The sequence below is a fragment of the Geotrypetes seraphini genome, chromosome 1 (assembly GCF_902459505.1).
Source record: "Geotrypetes seraphini chromosome 1, aGeoSer1.1, whole genome shotgun sequence".
Classification (NCBI taxonomy): Eukaryota; Metazoa; Chordata; class Amphibia; order Gymnophiona; family Dermophiidae; genus Geotrypetes; species Geotrypetes seraphini.
This window is the reverse complement of record NC_047084.1, coordinates 212,757,267-212,777,033: the sequence shown is the minus strand read 5'-3', so window position 1 is coordinate 212,777,033 and position 19,767 is coordinate 212,757,267. Positions and strand designations below refer to the sequence as shown.

Sequence of the window (19,767 nt, the reverse complement as noted above, 5' to 3'; positions counted from 1 at the left end):
ACACAAAGTTAGCAATGGTATCCTCAGTTGCTTTTCTCCATTCCACTCCTATTGAGGACATCTGTAAGGCTGCCACCTGATCTTCAATACATACTTTCATGTTCCATTACTGCCTGGAGACTCATTCCAGATGGGACAGTCGGTTCAGTAAGCAGTTCTACAAAATTTATTCTCTACGTAAGTGCCAACTTCCTTCCATCCCTTTTTTTTTATTATTATTATTTATTTATAAATTTTTGAAATTTTAACAAGCATAGCATCTTGTACAGAAAAGTGCAATCAAGAAAACATATCTTTGATTATTCTCAAAATTGAAAATAAACCTAAATTACATAAAAGGTAATAATTCCAACTTAATCGTACACTAGTCCTCAACAATGGATCCAAGATTCAGGAATTAGGAGTAAGTTTAGTACAATAACAAAATTAACCAAAACATGTCATCTGTGCTGAAAGAGAGCTTAATAATTAAGACACCGATGTTTCTCCTTTTTCAAGGCGCTTCATGGAGAGGAAAGCAGTCAAATGAGACGGTTCAAAGAAAATATATTTGAGGGAATTATACCTTATTACACACTTACAAGGGTATCTAAGAAAAAATAATCCCCCCATCTGAGTCACACCTGGTTCCTTCCATCCCTTTTGATGTAGTTAGGGAGTCCCATCTGTGAGAATATGCTGCCTGCTTGTCCTGGAATAAAACATAGTTACTTATCTGTAACAGGTATTATCCAGGAACAGCAGTCAGATATTCTCACAACCCTCCTTCTTCCCCTAGTTGACGTCTTAATTTTTTTATTGAACTGATGGTCCCACAAACCAACGTCGTGCACTCATGCATGTGCGGTACGGGCGGTCTTGAGACTTCTGAAGAAGTTAAAGTGAAAGTACACTTTTGCACTGTCCTTACCAGGCACTATGGATAACTTTACCCATCCGTGAGAATATCTGCCTGCTATCCCTGGATAATGCCTATTACATGTGAGTACCGGTAACTGCATTTTTAAAATTTAAAATCTCTACTGGTGATTTTGCGTTACAAAATGTTTAAGTTTTTGTTTATTTAATGATCTTTACTGAGCAATCTTTGTATCATTGATGATACAGAAGGTGACAGAGACTGAAGATGACAGCGACAGTGACAGTGATGACGATGAGGATGATGTTCACGTCACCATTGGAGATATTAAAACTGGAGCACCACAATATGGGTAAAGACATAATGTTATCTTTGAGTATTAAAAGGGGTATTTTGAAACAGAAAACATAACCTATCAGAATATAAGCTTGCATATTTCATTAATCTGTTATTTCCTGTTGTGGTTTTATTCTAGCTCTTAAGGTTTTTTTCCCTAAGAAAATTTCTTATGTTTTACTTTTTTTATTTTTGAATAAAGCCCATTTGCCATTAGTGATCAAAGTCCATAGTTTGTTTAATTGAAATCTGTCCTCAGTTAACTTTTCAGCGTTTTATGTTGCATTTGTAATTAAGCAGTGGAGTGACACCATTAGTAAACATATCTCATGGACTTATGTGCGAGCAATATGTTTGTATCTACAGTTACTGTGCTCCAAGTTTATCTCACTTCCTTGGCAATGTGATGAGACTGACAGTATAACCAACTTTCAGATCCAGTTGTACACTGGGAAGAGTAGACAAGAAATGTGACCATGAGTGATTACATATATTTCCATTAGATCTGCTTTGTCTTTTTCCAAAATTTCAGCTTGGCACAGACCTCTGGGTTCTGGATGCTGTCCAGAAGGACTACAAAATTGAGTTCTGTGCCCCCCCCCCCCCCTGCTACCAGACCACCTTGTAAATTCTGGCTGGAGAGAGCCCTCAAAGTTCTGGCTATGGTGCAAAGGCTACTGGCTCTTTGGGCCATAGAGCTGATCCCGGATGCAGAATCAGGCTTGGGCAGATACTCCATATATATTTCATCAGACAACTGGAGGCAGATTCTGGACCTCCAGTCAGTCAATCTGGCACTTAAGGTACCACACTTCTGCATCGAGTCCATGCAGTCAGTCATAGCAAAAATGGCGCTGGGGGAATTTCTTGCCTCCCTCAATTTGACGGAGTCCTATCTTAACATTCCCATCTTCCCTACCCACAGGAACTACTGCCATTTTCATGTGCTGGAGCAGCATTTCCAGGTCTCCACACTCCTTTGGACTGGCCATGGCACCTCACACTTTTACCAAGGTGATGGTGCTGGTAGCAGTGCACCTCCACAAAGCTTGGATTCAAATGCACCCATATTTGGATGATAGGCTCATCAGAGCTTCATCCAAAGAGGAAGGCAAGTTGGTGGGTTTGAAAGTGTGCATCTCCTCCAGGACTTGGGATAGAGATTCACCCTCAAAAAGAGTCGGCTGGAACTGGCTCAGCGCCTGAAATAAGAACATAAGAATTGCCATCCAGGAACAGAGCAAAGGTCCATCAAGCCTAGTATCCTGTTTCCAATAGTGGCCAACCCAGGTCCAAAGTACCTAGCTAGATCCGAAGTAAAAAGATTTTATGCTGCTTATCCTAGGAATAAACAATGGATTTCCCCAAAGCCATCTCAATAATGGCCTATGAACTTTTCTTTTAGGAAATTATCCAAACCTTTTTAAAATCCTGTTAAGCTAGCTGATTTTACCACATTCTCCAGCAACAAATTGCAAAGTTTAATTACACATTTTGTGAAGAAATATTTTCATCGGTTTGTTTTAAATCTACTACTTAGTAGCTTCATTGCATGCCCCCTAGTCTTAGTGTTTTTGGAAAGAGTGAACAAGAGATTAATATCTACCCTTTCCACTCCACTCAGTATTTTATAGACCTCTGTCATATCACCCCGAGTCATCTATTCTCCAAGCTGAAGAGCCCTAGCTGCTTTAGCCTTTCCTCATAGGGAAGTACCTAAAAATCTTGTTCAACACGGCCGTTGGCCAAGTGTTTGCCCCAGAGCCATAAAGACTGAATCTCCAGAAGCAAACTTTGGAGCTGCTACAGGCTGGCTCCCATGGCGTGGCATTATCTGCAGGTCCTGGGGTCAATGGAGGTGACCATAGAAGTGATTCCTTGAGCCAGAGCATACATGTGATCCTTCTAAAATTATTTTCTCTCTCGCTGGTCCCCTCAGACAGACTCACTACAGCAGCCGCTCCCCTGGCTACCTGCAACGAAGAGCAGCCTATGGTGGTGGCTGCTGGCAGCTACTCTTTCCAGGGGCATGCCTCTTTGTATCTCCTTCTGGTCGATACTTAACGACTAATACCAGCCTTTAAAGTTGGGGAGGTGGGGGTGTCATTGCATTGGACGCCCAATCCAGGAACTTTATACTCTGTCTCAGCAGAAGTGGTCCATAAATCGCCTGGAACTCAGAGCCATTCATCTAGTGCTTCTTGCACTGGAGAAGTCTCTGGAAGGCAAGGCAGTCAGAGTCTTTTCTGAAAATGCAGCAGTGTTAGCATATTTCAACACCAAAAGTACCCTGTTTGGTGGGTGAAGCTTACTTGCAGGCTCTCTCAGCCATGCACGTGACAGGAGTGTAAAAAATGCAAGCAGACGTTCTCGGTCAGTAGATTTTCGACCCGGAGGAATGGTCACTGTCTACACAGGCATTTGACACCATAGTGTGGTGGTGGTAGGCCTCCACAGATGGATCTGATGGCTTCGGTGGTAATGGCAAGACATTAGACTTTTAAAGCCACAGATACGAACTCGGAAGTAAAGGATTGGACGTGTTAGTCCAACTGTGGCTGGAGAACGAGCTCTTATATATATTTTCCCCATGGCCCATGCTCTATCGAGATTATTCCTCGCATCTACTACCCTTTCTGTAAAGAAGTATTTTCTTACATTACTCTTGAGCTTATCAGCTCTTAACTTCATCCTATGCCCTCTCCTTCTGGAGTTTTCCTTCATTTGAAAAATACCTCCTGCACATTAATGGCATGGAGATATTTAAATGGCTGTATCATATCCCTTTTTCCCATACATGTTAAATTTTCTAAGTCTGTCCCCATATGATTTATGACAGAGACCACTAACCAGTTTTGTAGCAGCCCTATGGACCCATTCCATCCTATTTATATCTTTTTGAAGGTACAGTCTCCAAAATTGCACACAGTATTCCACAGACTCATACAACAACATTATCACCTCTCTTTTCCTACTGGCCATTCCTCTCCTTATGCACCATGCATCTTCCTGGCTTTGACCTTGTCTACCTGTTTGCCACCCTGATCATCAGACACAGTCACCCCCAAGTTCCACTCTTCTTCCATGTACAGAAGTTCTTTGCCTCCTATACTATACCGTTCTCCTGGATTTTTGCAGCCCAAGTGCATGATCCTACAATTTGTAGCATTAAATCTTAGTTGCCAATTACCAAACCATTCTTCAAGCTTCGCCAGATCCTGCCTCATGTTATGCATACCTTCTGGAGTGTCTCCCTATTACAGAGCTTGGTATCATCTGCAAAAAGACAAACTTTGCCTGACAGTCCTTCTGCAATATCACTCACACAGATGGGCCAAGGACAAATCCCTGTGCCACTCCACTAACATCCTTTTCCTCCAAGCAAACTCCATTTACTACCACCCTTTGTCTCCTTCCACTTAATCAGTTTTTAATCCAGTTCATCACTTAAGGGTCCATACTTCATCTATTCAGTTTAAAGTCTGGTCTGAAAACCAACTCTATAAGATTTGCAATTAATGCTCCACATCACTGTGTAGCAAATAAGTCCATTTCTGTACAGCTTGCAGTTCACTTCATGAGAGGTTTGCTGTTGACAAAGCACCTTTCTCACTGAATCGTAAGACCTCAACATCATCCTCAACCAGCTAATGAATGTTTCTTTTGAGCCACTTGATCCCTATCATCTGAAGTATCTGACCTGGTAGATCTTATTTTTGGTGGCAAGTCACTTCAGCTTGCAGAGTCTGTGAGCTTCAAGCCCTAGTAGCTGATCCACCTAACACAAAGTTTCACCATAGCAAAGTAGTTCTCCGCCCACATCCTAAATTCCTTTCTAAGGTAGAGTCGGGGTTCTATCTCAACCAGTCACTTGTTCCAACTTTTTTCCAGAATTCTAGAAACATATGCCCATTCTGATGAAAGAGCACTGGCACACCTTGGACTTTAAAGCGAGCTTCAGCCTATCTGGAGCAGACTAAAATCCATAGACAGTCCATCCAGATTTTTGTTTCTTTTGACCCAAACAGGATGGAGACAGTCATCAGTAAACACACAACATACTTTATCCAGCTGGCTAGCAGACCACACACATTTCTTTCACACTGGACTGACTCTGGAGGGTCATGTCACAGCTCACAAAGTCAAAGCATCAGTATGCTGGGCAGTATCCACACCCGGGCTTCATAGATGACAGCACCCATATATGGGAATACTTGTCCTGCTGTCCTTAGAGAACACCTACTACAGGTAAGTAACTTCACTTAAGCCACTGCAGTGGCATCTTCATCCTAAGCCCTCTGTTAGAGTGTAATTCTCTGTTGAATTCTGTTTCTATTAAATTCTAGGAGCTATGGAACAGCACCAGTAAATTTGAACATCAAAACAGGGGGGAGAATCTATGGAGCTTCTGGTAAGATTATCTGCTGAATTGTCTGAAATATGGATTGGCCACTGTGGAAATAGGATGCTGGGCTAGATGGACCATTGGTCTGACCCAGTATAGCTGTTCTTATCAGATAGCACAAATATATTATTTCTCGGCTATTTCTTTACTTACGAGATAATGAAAAACAATATAAATTATACTGCAATACACAGATGAGCCACAGCACAATCCTGTTCCTTATAGTTGGGTAGCACATTATTGGCTGGTAGGATGAGAACTGTGCAGGCACTCCTGGTACCTGCTCAATCAGCCATGCCAGGCACCCCCAAGCCACTGTCTACCCCTCCCCCCGAATCCCAAAAAAGTGGCAGGAGGGATGCTCACACTCTCTTGCCACACAGAACACCCTCGCCCCTGAGCCACCGTCCCACCCTCTGAATCCTCCCAAAAATGGCAGGAGGAATGCCCACTTTCTCCTGCCACTGGATACCTCCCTCCCCGAACCTTCTTTGTACCTTTTAAAAAAGTTGGAAGCAGGAAGCCTGCTCTGAGGCTCTTGCTTCAGGCCCACCAGTCGTAAATGACGAGCCTTCCCCTCCCTGGTGCATCATGTGATGCATGGGGAGGGGCCAAAGGCTCTGATTGGTTCAGACGTCTAAGGCCCCTCCCTCAGGAAAACTTAGATGTGATATTCAGTACTCTGTATCTAAAGGCTGTGTCCTTTCTTAGTTCTCTGTATATGAAAATTTCTAAAGGCCTCTATTCCTAAAAGCACATCTTACTTCTTTGTCTCCTTCCACACTGCTTAATAACTAATAACCTTTATTCTCCTTAGCCTCAAGATTCCTGAAAATGCCCAAGCAGTGTATTTCATAAACAACAATTCTAACATTTCTTAAACACAATCAAGGATGTACTTTTCTTATTAGAAAATAGTTATCCCAGGACAAGCAGGCAGCATATTCTCACTGATAGGTGTCGGCACCGATGGAGCCCCGATACAGATACTTCAAGAAGTTGAAAACGCTCTTGACGCCCGCACTGCGCATGCGCAAGTGCCTTCCCGCACGATGTTTCTTAGTTTCCGCGGAGCTAAGAAGTCGTGTTTCAACGGCTGTTGAAAATTTTTTATTTCGCTGCCTTCCCACTCTCGGGGTTTTACTGACTTTTTGTCAGTTTCTTCTTTTCTGTTGTTGATAGGTTTATTCTATTAAAACAAAAAAATTAATTATACTTTATTTTTTTCTTTACCGTCGATTTTGCCTAGTGGGGCCTTATGGATCGTCATTTTGTTTTCTCCCCTCTGCATGGCTCTTGTCCCAAGCTGGTTTTTTCTGCCCATTTTTCCTCCACGCGGTAGTTTTGTTGTGGAGCTTGTCTTCACCGACATCCTTCTGTTATTTTAGTAATTTCGGGACCTCAGCCTTACTGTTTTTTTCTTCCCTTGCTTTTTTCCTCTTCAGCGCATTTTCACATGTATTCTCCAGAAGCAGTTTCCCATCGACGCTGCCAGGAATCCGGCACCAGGCGACGCCAGTGTTCCGGTACCCAGCGTACTTACGGCACCGCTTCTCTGGTCCGCACCGCCTGTGATGCTTCTTCTTTGGTAAATTGGTTTTCTCCTTTAGACTTCAGGTCATTGTAGCAGTGAGTCTAATTCTGCCGACCTTTTTAGTCCTATCTCTGGCTCCGCTTCGATGTTGATGACTGTCTTGATATGTGCATGTTCATATTTGAAGCGTGAAGTGACACCGATGGTATCGATCTTGAGCCAAGAGTACCGGTGTCCCTTTCTTTCTTCTATTCTGGAACTACACCTATGGTACCAGTCATGGACCAAGGGTACCGGTGTTCTTTTCTTTTCTTCTATTCTGGAGCCACACCTATAGTACCAGTCATGGACCAAGGGTGCCGGTGTTCTTTTCTTTCTGCTCCGGAACGACATCAGTGGTACCGGTCATGGCCCCTGGGTGCCGGTGCTTTTTCTTTCTACTCTGGAATGACACCATTGGTATTGGTCATGGACCAACAGTACCGGTGTCTTTTTCTCTTTGCTGGGGCTTCACGCCATTGGTACTGGTCATGGCCCAATGGTACCAGCTTCTTTTTATCTTTGCTGGGGCACGACTATTGGTACCGGCCATGAACCAATGGTGCGGGTGTCCGTTTCTCTCTGCTTGGGAATAACACCATCGGTACCGGTCATGGACCAATGGTGCCGGTGTCCGTTTCTCTCTGCTTGGGAATAACACCATCGGTACCGGTCATGGACCAACGGTGCCGGTGTCTTTTCCTGTCTGCTCCCGTGGTGCTGTGTGCCTTGATACCAGCTTTTTTCATCTAGGGAGTGTTGCATCTTGGTACCAGCGTTGTATCCATTGGTACTGGCTCTTTATTTTTAACAGTGTTTTCTTTCATGCCACGATTTCGGTTGGCATTGGTATGTTTTCACTGTTCCTGTCGGTGATGTCGACGTTTCTAATTGGTGTCGACCTCCCTGTTCGATGTCAACTTCTCTCTCGACGTCCTATTACTGTCGTCATGTCTGATCGATGTTGCAGTCCATGTCGACATCCAGGTCAATGTCGTACTTTCTTGTCAACATCGACATGTTCAACTATGATTCCAGTTGTTTGGGTTATCAGCCCTGTTGACATCGTCTCTTCTAGTGCTGCCCGGTTGAGTTTTTTGATTCCAGGGACTTTTTTACTTGAGTCTTCTCTGCTTTTGACGACTTCTATCCTGTGACACCAGTTGTTGTTGCAGTTACCGATGTCAGTATTGTTCTGGTATGAGAAGGCTTTGCAGTCATCAAGCTGTATTCGACCTTCGACTTTGACTCCTTGATAGTCTTGGCTTTGACTGATTGAGAGAGGGTGTCTTTTAGAACTACGCCCCATCTCTCTCTGAAGTGGTAGGTGTTTCTTTATCACATTTGCTTTTTTCCCTTGAGTGGAGTTCACAAAGCCTTCATAATTGCACCATTAGGGATTTTTCTGTAAATGCATTCCTTTGGGAGTTGACTTTGTACAGTCATTTCTTTCCCTGCGGAATTTCTTTTCCTTCCTTGACCTTATCTCCTCCAGAGGTGTTTGCTTCCCTTCTGTGGGGACTTTTTGGCACATCCTATGAAGTAGTTCCCATGTGTCTTTGTTTCCTTCCTGATAGAGTTCCTCCTCATGACTAGTGTGTCGTCCTCTGTCTTTCTGGGCAGAGTGGACAAGGCTGGAGTCCGGTTAGCCAATCCGGCTTACTAGATTCCCCTACTGTCTGAATGGTTTTCCTTGGCATTCATTGGTGTACACATTCCATGTAGCCACTTTTCCATTTGAGTACCTGTTTTTGGCAGATCTGTTTTTTACTGATCTGGTCTCCATCTGAGTGTCTGTCTTTATCATTACTCAACAGGTCAAGTTATTGAATATATCTGTTTTGGGGACATGTTTCCTCTACATTATGGACCTGGTGAGTTTTCTCTGGCCGCATCTGTATAGCAGTTTTCACTATCACAGTGGCTATCTTCTCAGTCTTCCTGTACTCCTACGAGCCTAGGCTCTCCAAGTTTTCTTCATCTGGAGGCTTTATTCATTCATCTTTTCCTCCTGCTCTCAGACTCTATTTTCTTTTGAGAGTCTGCGTGGGGTCTTAGGCAGTCCTTCCTGTTTTTCCTTGCTAATTCTCCTTGAAGAGTTCTCTTCGATTACAGGTCTTTCTCTTAATTGTCAAGACCACTGGATGACTGTGTTTTTTCTGGATTTCAGACCTCATGGCTCTGCTTCATGATTTTCCGGGCAACCACTACAGGCTCCAATTCATACAGCTTTTGAGCTGTGTTTTTCAATCGTTCTCCTTACCAGTTTTGGTTTTTTTCCTCCCAGATTATTCAGGGGGTGTCTGATTGTGCTGGCCACAACTATTCGATTAAAGCACCTTCTTGTTTTTCCATTTTTTAAACATCCGTTTTTTTACCCGGTTGTTTTTTCCCTGAGAGATGGTTCAGACGTTTTTCTCACTAATCTCATTTTCTTTAGCTTCTCATTTTCTGTTCCCGTATTCATGTCTGTGTTTCTTTGGGGTACTTCTTGACTCCACTCTTCTGAGAGTGTTTCTTTTTTCAGATTATTTTCAATCTTACACATGTTGTTTCTTTTGAACAACAGGCATTCTCCTGTTTCTGTTATGCCATGGGTCGGACTACATTCTTGTACTTCTCAGTGGTCTTTTGTTTTCCAGTGGTACCAGGCGAGGGCTTGTTTCTCAAGGCTTGTATATCTTTGCTCTCTACTAGTCTCTATAGAGGTTCCCTTTTCTATTTGTTACCTGCTTGCTACATCTATTTTCTGCCTGGGGAGTTCATATGGGCATTCTACAGCCTCAGGGTCTTTCGACTGCCAGGCATCGCATTTTTCCCATTTTTTCCAAATTTTTCAAATGATATTTTTAGGACCTCATGATTTTTATCATCTACTCTGTCCTCAAGTCCTCCTTCCTTGCACAGTCAATTCAGGGGTTTTACACTGCATGTAATTGAGCAAGGTGTCTAGGGCTCTCTCCTGTTATGTCAGGAGGCTCTGTTTTTGTGACCTTGGAGGTGATTTGCCATCTGCTCTTGCTGCTATTCATGGGAAGCTGAATTTTCTAGCAGCCAATTTCAGCAGGATTCTTTAGTCCTTTTACTCTAGGATTTTTCTTTGTTCTTTTTCTCCTGGATTGGGCGCGCATATTTTTATATGCATTCCCTTCGCTTCTTCTCCTGTTGGATTTTTTCATCAAGCTCACAAGAGCTGTTATCACCATGATGCATGGTGACCCAGTCAACATGGGTTCTCCCTTCTTCGTCCACTCAAATTTTGGGAGCCCTTTCTTCTTCTCATTTTCCTGCTCAGTTCACTCTGACTTAGGACTTTTTGATTTCTTCCAATCTTCATTGTTTTTTTCTTTGGGACTGCATCTGTTTCATTTACATCTTTTTCAGTCCGTTTGTTGATTTCTGCCAGGACAACAGTCACTTACCCTTGTTGATATAAAAAGTGGTTTCGTTATTTTTCCTGGTGTCTTTTTCTCTGCCTGTTTTCACCTTCCTAACCAGTGGTATTTTTTCTTTGTTTGATTCTAGTCTCGAGTCTATAGCTCTCAGACTTCTTTTTAATGCTATTGCTTTTTTTCCGTTGATCTGTCGAGAGGCAACCTCTTTCTGATTTCTTCTCTGGTTCCCAGGCTCATGACAGGGGTTTTTTCATGTGTGTAATCACACCTCATTCCTTGTTCTGTCGTCTGGACTTTCCTGGTTATTGATGCTACCATTTGTATCAGTGGCGCCATATCCACTTGAGTTTATTACCTGGAAAATGGTTTTTCCTTATGTCTCTCACTTCTTCCAGGGGGAACGGTGAGTGTTCATGCCCTGCTAGCAGCTTCATCCTTATCAGTCTTTCATCAAGCCAAGGTGATTCTGTGTTCATGTCCACAGTACCTTCTACTATTTTCATTTTGCTCAGCCAGTTCTTCTGTCTGTGTTGTTTCCTGCACATCGTTTTTCCCTACGAGGATCCTGGCTTTATATGTTTTGTCTATAAGCGTGGTTTTTTTTTTGTCCTCCTTGTTGCTGGTCGGAGCCACAGTGATTTTATTCCAACCTTTTCTTTTGATTCAACTCAGTTTGGATATCTTATATTCATGAGAACGATTTTCATTTGCCTGATTGCCTCCCTCTCATTCTTCTTTACTCAGACTGGCCTGGCACAGGGATATCGTGTCCCAGTCCTTAAGTTCGAGTTCTGGCAGTTTTTGTTTTTTTACCTTATAGTTACATTACTGAGGAATTCTTACAGCTGCTACCTGGTCCTCAGTTCATTCCTTCACTTCTCACTATTGCCTGGTTTTTTCTCCAGATGGGATGGGCACTTCGGCCATCATGTTTTCCAATTGTATTTCTTTGGCCAACTCTCCCACTTTCCCATCTCTGTTAGCTTGGAGGTCACCCATCAGTGAGAATATGCTGCCTGCTTGTCCTGGGATAAAGCACAGTTACTTACCGTAACAGGTGTTATCCAAGGACAGCAGGCAGATATTCTCACAACCCACCCACCTCCCTGGGTTGGCTTCTTAGCTGGCTTATCTTAACTGAGGGACCGCGCGCCTACATCGGGCAGGAAGGCACTCGCGCATGGACGGTGCGGGTGTCAAGAGCTTTTTGATTCTTGAAGTGTCCATACTGGAGCTCCGTCGTTGCCATCACCCATCAGTAAGAATATCTGCCTGTTGTCCCTGGATAACACCTGTTACGGTAAGTAACTGTGCTGAATGGAACTCTACAAAAAATTTCTATTCTAACATTTCACAGAGAAGTAAAAACTGTGCTTTCATAAATCTTTCTTAGTGTATATATTTTCTGGGGTCCTTCCTTCTCTGATCATCCCACACACACAGGGGATCACACTTGGTGCCCAACACAGTGAGAATATCAAGTACTATGTTGGAAATTAAGCAAAAGAAACAAAAACAAGCACATGAAGGAATAGGACAGTTCAAGGAGAATGAGGCCTGCAAGCCTCGTCTAGCTGGCAAATATCTTGGTACACAATTTCTATGAATAGTTTCATAACATTTCCTTTGAGGATTAACCCATTCTCCACTCGCTCATCGGTGTTTTAGCTTGCCAGGCCTACTGCATATGTCAAAAATATCAAAGTGAAAATTAAAAATCATGACTGCTTATACTGTTTGTTAAGCTTTATGCACTCACAACCTGCAACATTCTTTCTAGGATGGGGAATTTCATTTCCATTATACAATTCAAATTTTTTTCCATTTTTCACTATATATTACAGTACCCCTCCGAATCTGCAGATTTGGTTATTCGTAGTTGTTGGGTTTTTTTGTTTTTTTTAAAGAAACGCTGCATCCTGGACCTTCCCCAGACCTTACCTGGTGGTCTAGCGGCGATGTGCGGCAGGATCGATTGTCCTACGCTCCTGCCCCGTGCAGAACCGTCATCAAAATGGCTGCTGTGAATTCCCATTGTAGTCTCGAGACTACAACAGGAACTCATAGCAGTCATTTTGATGACAGCTCTGCATGGGGCAGGAGCGTAGGACGATCGATCCTGCCCTGCATCACCGCTAGACCATCAGGTAAGGTCTGAGGAAGGTCCAGGATACAGGAGGGAGGCAGGGGTGGGTCAGAGCCGGCCCTGAAAGTTATCTGTGATATTTCAGTATTCACGGGCTGGCTCTGCCCCTAACCCCCACGAATACTGAGGGTCTGCTGTATTGAATTTTCAATAGCTATAGAAAAGCAAAATTAACAATGAATGGTTGCATTCCTAGTTGTTATAAAGTTCAAGTAGCAAATTATATAAAATATGAAGCAGATTCATAATTGTTATACAAATAGCCTTGACTAAGACACTTATAGTCTCTGACATTGTAGCTTTCTAAATAGAAATATGCATCTCACCATATGGGCATAACTTCATTAATGAAATATGAATTTGACCTCTAGGAAGAGAAATGGAAAATCATCTGGTCAATGATTCAAATATTTAAATATTGTGCTATTTCTTGATTGACTCTTACACAGTTTCAGAAATCTGCTTCCCTTTTATAATACACAGTCTGTGGGAAGATACATGTCTTATAATACAATTCATATACAAAAGGGTTCTTACCCTTTAACAGGATCTCCAATAATTATCTTCAGTCCTTAATTGAACAGGTAAATTATTCCACATTATAATAGCAATATAAACAAAAGAAATGGTAAACTGATGTTTATACCATGGCATTGATAGAACTGCAACGTTGAAAAACATAACTTTTGTGCAATTTACCATACATTAAGATTATTTAAGAGAAAGGATAAAATCCGCAATTCCTTTCCCACTGCTGCAGTCAGGGGAAAAGAATGTGAGGGAAGATTATAACATATTAAATTCTGCAACATTCTATCATAATCACCTAGTCCAAAAATACAACCTCTTCTAAAAATTTATTCAAGCAGATTTAAAATTAGAATTGCATATAACAAACAACAGTTCTGTTTAACATTACAGGCTTCTATATGAAACTGTCCTTAAATGTTAATAAGAAAAGTATTTTTGTAACTAAGTCATTCAGCTTGTTTCAATAGTAAATACATTAACTAGCATCATTGACAGAGTATGTACAGCACTGAAAATAAATGCAAAGAAAGAAAACAAGCTTATTCTAAAGTCTTATCCTGGAATCATATAAGTTATATGCGATTATATTAATTTATTCAGGTACTCAATCATTTTCCCTGTCTGTCCTAGTGGGTTCACAATCTATCTAACGTACCCGGGGCAATGGGCAATCCTAGACCAAAGGGATAAGAGTGAAAACAAGTCATAAGACTTTCCTCCACTGAGGACACAAGATCTAATTACATATTACCTAGGGAGTTGAATATTTAACAATCATCTGCTCTTTTGCAAATACCACTTCAATGTCTAAGATGATTTAAACAGAACTCACTAATTAGAAAGTGGGAATGTCATAATGGCAAAGGGAGAGAATAAACAAAGAAATAAGGGTGTCAATGTGATGTGTTGAGAAGGCTTTCAGGAGTCTTTTGTTAGAATAATTTTAAAACAAAATCTCTCCGTTATTGAAGAAAAACAGATTAGAGCCTGTTGATTAAAATAGGCTAGCACAGACAACACTCGATAAAAAAAAAAAAAAAAAAAACTGGCAGCATATTTTGGGTTAGCAGTGTGGAAATTAAGGGCTCCTTTTACGAAGCCGCGTTAGCGGCTTTATCGCATACACCTTTTTATCGCGCTCTAACCCCTGCGCTAGCCGAAAAACTACCTCTTGCTCAAGATGAGGCGGTAGTGGCTAGCGCAGCCGGCAAATTAGCGTGCGCTATTACTTACGTTAAACTGCTAATGCGGCTTCGTAAAAGGAGCCCTAAGTGTTGCATATCAACAAAATAGGTATGTTCCATCTTAACTCATCTATTCCAAACAGCTTTAAAAGCAAACTATACATGTTATGGTATTCAAAAATACAGGTGGCATTACATTTTAACCCGTAATTTGGCATATGTGAGACCAGAGTCCAGGAAACTGAAGCATAAGAACATAAGAACATAAGAACTGCCTTCTCCGGATCAGACCTTCGGTCCATCAAGTCCGGCGATCCGCACACGCGGAGGCCCTGCCAGGTGTACACCTGGCGTAATTTATATTCCACCATATCCTTATATGCCTCTCTTAAGGAGATATGCATCTAGTTTGCTCTTGAAGCCTAGGACGGTAGATTCAGCAATAATCTCCTCTGGGAGAGCATTCCAGGTGTCAACCACTCTCTGAGTGAAGCAGAACTTCCTGACATTAGTCCTGAACCTGTCCCCCCTTAGCTTCATTACATGTCCTCTAGTCCGTGTCAAATTGGACAATGTAAATAATCTTCTCTGCTCTATTTTGTCGATTCCTTTCAGTATTTTGAAGGTCTCGATCATATCCCCACGCAGTCTCCTTTTCTCAAGGGAGAACAATCCTAGTGTTATAAGTCTGTCCTCGTATTCCAGTTTCTCCATACCCTTCACCAGTTTTGTTGCTCGTCTCTGCACCCTCTCCAGCAGTTTTATATCCTTCTTTAGGTAGGGAGACCAATGTTGGACGCAGTATTCCAAGTGTGGTCTGACCATTGCCCTATAAAGCGGCATTATAACTTTCTCCGATCTACTCGAGATTCCTTTCTTTATCATGCCCAACATTCTATTTGCCTTCTTTGCCGCTGCCGCGCATTGTGCCGACGGCTTCAGGGTTCTGTCTATCAGCACACCCAGGTCCTTTTCTTGTTCACTCTTCCCCAGAGTTGCACCTGACATTGTATACTCGTATTCCTTATTTTTATTGCCTAAATGCATTACCTTGCATTTCTCCACATTGAATTTCATCTGCCATTTCTCCGCCCATGTTTCTAACTGACACAAGTCGCTCTGGAGTTTCTCGCTATCATCCTGCGATCTGATTGCCCGGCATAGTTTTGTATCGTCTGCAAACTTGATGATCTCACTGGATGTTCCTTCCTCTAGGTCATTGATATAAATATTAAAAAGGATCGGCCCAAGTACCGAGCCCTGGGGCACACCACTAGTCACTTTCTCCCAGTCGGAGAACTTCCCATTTATGCCCACTCTCTGCTTTCGGTTTTCCAGCCATTTGCCTATCCATCTTTGTATATCCCCCTCTATGCCATGGCTATGTAGTTTCCTGAGCAGTCTTTCGTGTGGAACTTTGTCAAACGCTTTCTGGAAGTCCAAATATATTATGTCCACCGGCTTCCCACTATCGATTTGCTCGTTCACGGTCTCAAAAAATTGGAGTAAATTAGTCAAACATGATTTCCCTTTCCTGAATCCATGTTGACTGGGTTTCATTAAGTCATATGCGTCCAAGTGCCGGACTATGCTATCCTTGATCAGTGCTTCAACCATCTTGCCAGGGACAGACGTAAGACTCACAGGTCTATAGTTGCCCGGTTCCCCTCTCGATCCTTTTTTGAAAATTGGGGTGACGTTCGCTATCCTCCAGTCGTCCGGTATCTGTCCAGTTCTGATTGTCAGGTTTGCAAGTTTTTGCAATAACTCTCCGATTTCAACCTTCAATTCCTTTAAGACTCTCGGATGAATCCCATCCGGTCCAGGGGATTTGTCGCTTTTAAGTTTGTCGATCTGATAGTATATCTGGTCTAAGTCCACTTCAACTGTGGTGAGGCTGTCTTCTATTTCTCCTGCAAACACTTTCTCCGCTTCAGGTATTGTTGAGGTGTCCTCCTTCGTAAAGACGGACGCAAAGAAGGAATTTAGTTTGTCTGCGATTTGTTTATCTTCCTTGACGTACCCTTTTCTTCCCTGGTCGTCCAGGGGTCCCACTGCCTCTTTTGCAGGTTTTTTCCCTTTCACGTATCTAAAGAAGGGCTTGAAGTTTTTGGCCTCCTGGGCTATTTTTTCCTCATATTCCTGTTTTGCATTCCTCACCGCCTTGTGACATTTCTTCTGATCATCTTTATGTTTGTTCCAGGCTTCGGTTGTCTTTATGCATTTCCATTTTTTGAAAGAGTCCTTCTTTTCTTTTATGGCTTCCTTCACCTGTATGGTAAGCCATGCCGGTTCTCTTTTGCTCTTTGTTCTCCGATCTTTGGAAATCTTCGGAATGTAGAGATCTTGTGCTTCTGTGATAGTATTTTTCAGTAGTGTCCATGCCTGATCAACCGTTTCAAGTTTGTCCATCATCTTCTCGAGTCGTTTTTCTACCATGGCTCTCATGCTATCGTATTTACCCTTTTTAAAGTTCAAGGTGGTGGTTAAGGTTTTGGCATGTTTCCCTTTCCTGATGTGTAGTTTAAAGTTGATTACATTATGATCACTCGTTCCCAGTGGAACTATGACTTCCACTTCTGTTATCGGTCCCGTGAGGCCATTTAGGACCAAGTCCAAGGTGGCGTTGCCTCTTGTCGGCTCTTTTACCATTTGTTCCAGGAAGCAATCCCCTAGCACCTCCAGGAACTTGGCTTCCTTGCCGCAGTTGGAGGTTGCTAGTTTCCAGTCTATCCCTGGGAAATTGAAGTCTCCCAATATAATTACATTGCCTGTCTTGCATTCTTGTTTGATTTCCTCCATCATTTCTGCGTCAGTTTCCTCCGCCTGTCCTGGTGGACGATAGTAAAGGCCAATTTTCGTATCTGCGCCATATTGACCAGGAATTTTGATCCAGAGTGACTCCAGCTTCTCTTTCCTTTCTGTTTTAAACCATTTCAACAGAATCTATCCCCTCCTTAACATATAGAGCAATACCTCCACCTTTCTGCCCTATTCGATCTCTTCTATACAGTTTGTATCCCTGTAGTACTGTGTCCCATTTGTTTTCTTCATTCCACCATGTTTCTGTTATGCCAATGATATCCAATATGTCACGTCTTGCTATTGTCTCTAGTTCCCCCATTTTGTTACCCAGACTTCTAGCATTTGTATACATACATCTAAGTTCTCTTCGTGTTACCTTTTTGGACCTTCTACTCTTGGCCGTCCCTGTAGCTTCAATTTTGGTATCCTTTACTGCTCCTGTGTTATCACCCTTTTTTGCTGTGTGGTCGTCCCCTCCTATGTCTGAGTTGTCCCTTCCTGCTTTTTCTCCCTTATTGGCTGTGAGGTCGTCTTCTCTTGTGTAGGTGTAGTTGTCCTTGGCTTCTTCGTCGGGGCATCCTGCTATCCGTACCATCGACCGGTGGTCGACTGTCGGCTTTCCCCTATCTTTCAGTTTAAAGCCTTCTCGATTGCCTTCTTCATGTTGCCTGCCAAAACTCTTGCTCCTTCCTTGTTGAGGTGTAGTCCGTCCTTTCTGTAGTACTTGCTTTTTCCCCAGAACGCCGTCCAGTTGCGCACGAAGTCGAAGCCTTCTTCTTCTGATGTAGTGGGTAGATAAGTTACATTTTCAGAAACCAAAGTATTTATGTGGCTCTTAGAAAACTAAATATCCCTGCTATCTTTGCAGTGACTTTCATGGGAGCAAATTAGCAGAACTAACCCAATTTGGTGGTAGTTCATTGCTTAGAAAAAAAAAGGGAAACTCAAATCCTGCTTTATAATGGCTCAGATGCAGATATCCATAAAAATATTAAAAACTCTGAGGTACTTTACAAAAAAGAAGAGACCTCCAGCTCATAGGAAAACTCTGTTCTTAATACATAATCATTCAAATTTACTAAAAACCTTTTTGGCCTGGATATAACCAAGTTCTGGAAAAAAAAAATCTGAATGTATCATATAACACAGAGGTTAAACACTGAAAAAATTAACATTTTCCCCCAAAAAACCTCAGTGAGATAATGCTATTTTATCTTCCCCTACCAGTCATTTCATTTAGGTTAGTTAATACTAATTGCATCAGAAAGGAAAGAGGAAGTAAAAATAACATAGAAGTTATTTTCCATTTCTACCTAACACATTAAATCAAAAAGACAGCATCCAGCTTGACTACAATTGCAGGTTACCTAATTACTGAGACTTAAATAACGAGAGAAAAAGGATACATCTTCAAGTAATTTCCTATTAAAGAAATCTGGTACTATATTTCCCAGAATTCTCAAGCACTAACACATACAGCATCTCTGTTCCTCTCTAACAGATTAAAAAAATACACTGTTTAGAACTAAAAATATCTTATACACAGTCTTACAGAACCAATCATTGATTCATAAACTTAAATAGTTTCCATTCTGTCTCAAAGCAAAAAGGAAAGGAAAGAGCCTGCCTGCTCTGTCAGCTTTGATTGAGGTCAGGGAAGGCAGAAATCTGCTTGGAACTTTGGTTTGTTTGTTTTTTTAATTCAGTAATGATAAAAAAGGATGTAACAATTTAAGATGAGTACCGTATATACTTGAATATAAACTGGGATTTTTTTGGCCAAAAATTGGCCCATTCACAGTTTATATTTGGGCCAGCGCCCCCTCCCAGACTTATCGCAGGCTGCCGCCAGACTCTGCACCGTGCCTCTCTCCCTGCCCTGTCTCTCATACCTGCTCTGCCGATCCCTGCTGGTCAAGAATTTGCAGGAGCCATTCAGGAAGCCGCTCAGCGCCAAAGCATGCTCCTGCTCAGTTCCGCTCCGCAGCTGAAGAAACCAGAACTCACAGTGGCCATGACAGCAACCGACCAACCTGGTTAGCAGCGGGGCAGGAGCGCTGAAATCTTACTCCTGCCCACTGCACCTTTGGACCACCAGAGATCGGCAGAGGAGGTACCATGAGCAAGGAGGGGGGCATAGTGCAGAGCCTGGGAGGGATGGAAGGGGGGTGGGTGCAGAGACAGGGGAGGGAGGGAAGGGGGATGGGTGCAGAGACTGACAGGAGAGGGAGGGAAGGAGAATGAATACAGAGCCTGGCAGGGAGGGAGCTGAGTGCAGAGCCTGACAGGGGATGGAGGGAAGGGGGCTGGGTGCAGAGCCTGACAGGAGATGGAGGGAAGGGGGCTGGGTGCAGAGCCTGATAGGGGAGGTAGAGGGTGCTGGGTGCAGATCCTGGCAGGGCAATGCACTTGAATATTAAGCCACCCAACTTATATTTGAGTCAACCATTTTTCCTCCTTTTGGGGGGAAAATAGGGGTCTCGACTTATATTCGGATCAACTTATATTCTAGTATATATGGTACTTTTAATCC

At 42.6% G+C, this 19,767-nt stretch overlaps 1 protein-coding gene across 5 annotated transcripts in view; it reads left to right on the top strand.

The window, feature by feature from the left end:
- FIP1L1 (factor interacting with PAPOLA and CPSF1) overlaps positions 1-19,767 on the top strand; it is a 342,276-nt gene that overhangs the window by 55,538 nt on the left and 266,971 nt on the right. For all 5 annotated transcript variants that reach the window (XM_033945458.1, XM_033945476.1, XM_033945465.1 and 2 more), the window contains exons 4-5: positions 1,108-1,211; positions 5,542-5,606. In XM_033945458.1, coding sequence (XP_033801349.1) covers positions 1,108-1,211; positions 5,542-5,606 — 169 coding nt within the window. The remainder of the gene's footprint in view (positions 1-1,107; positions 1,212-5,541; positions 5,607-19,767) is intronic.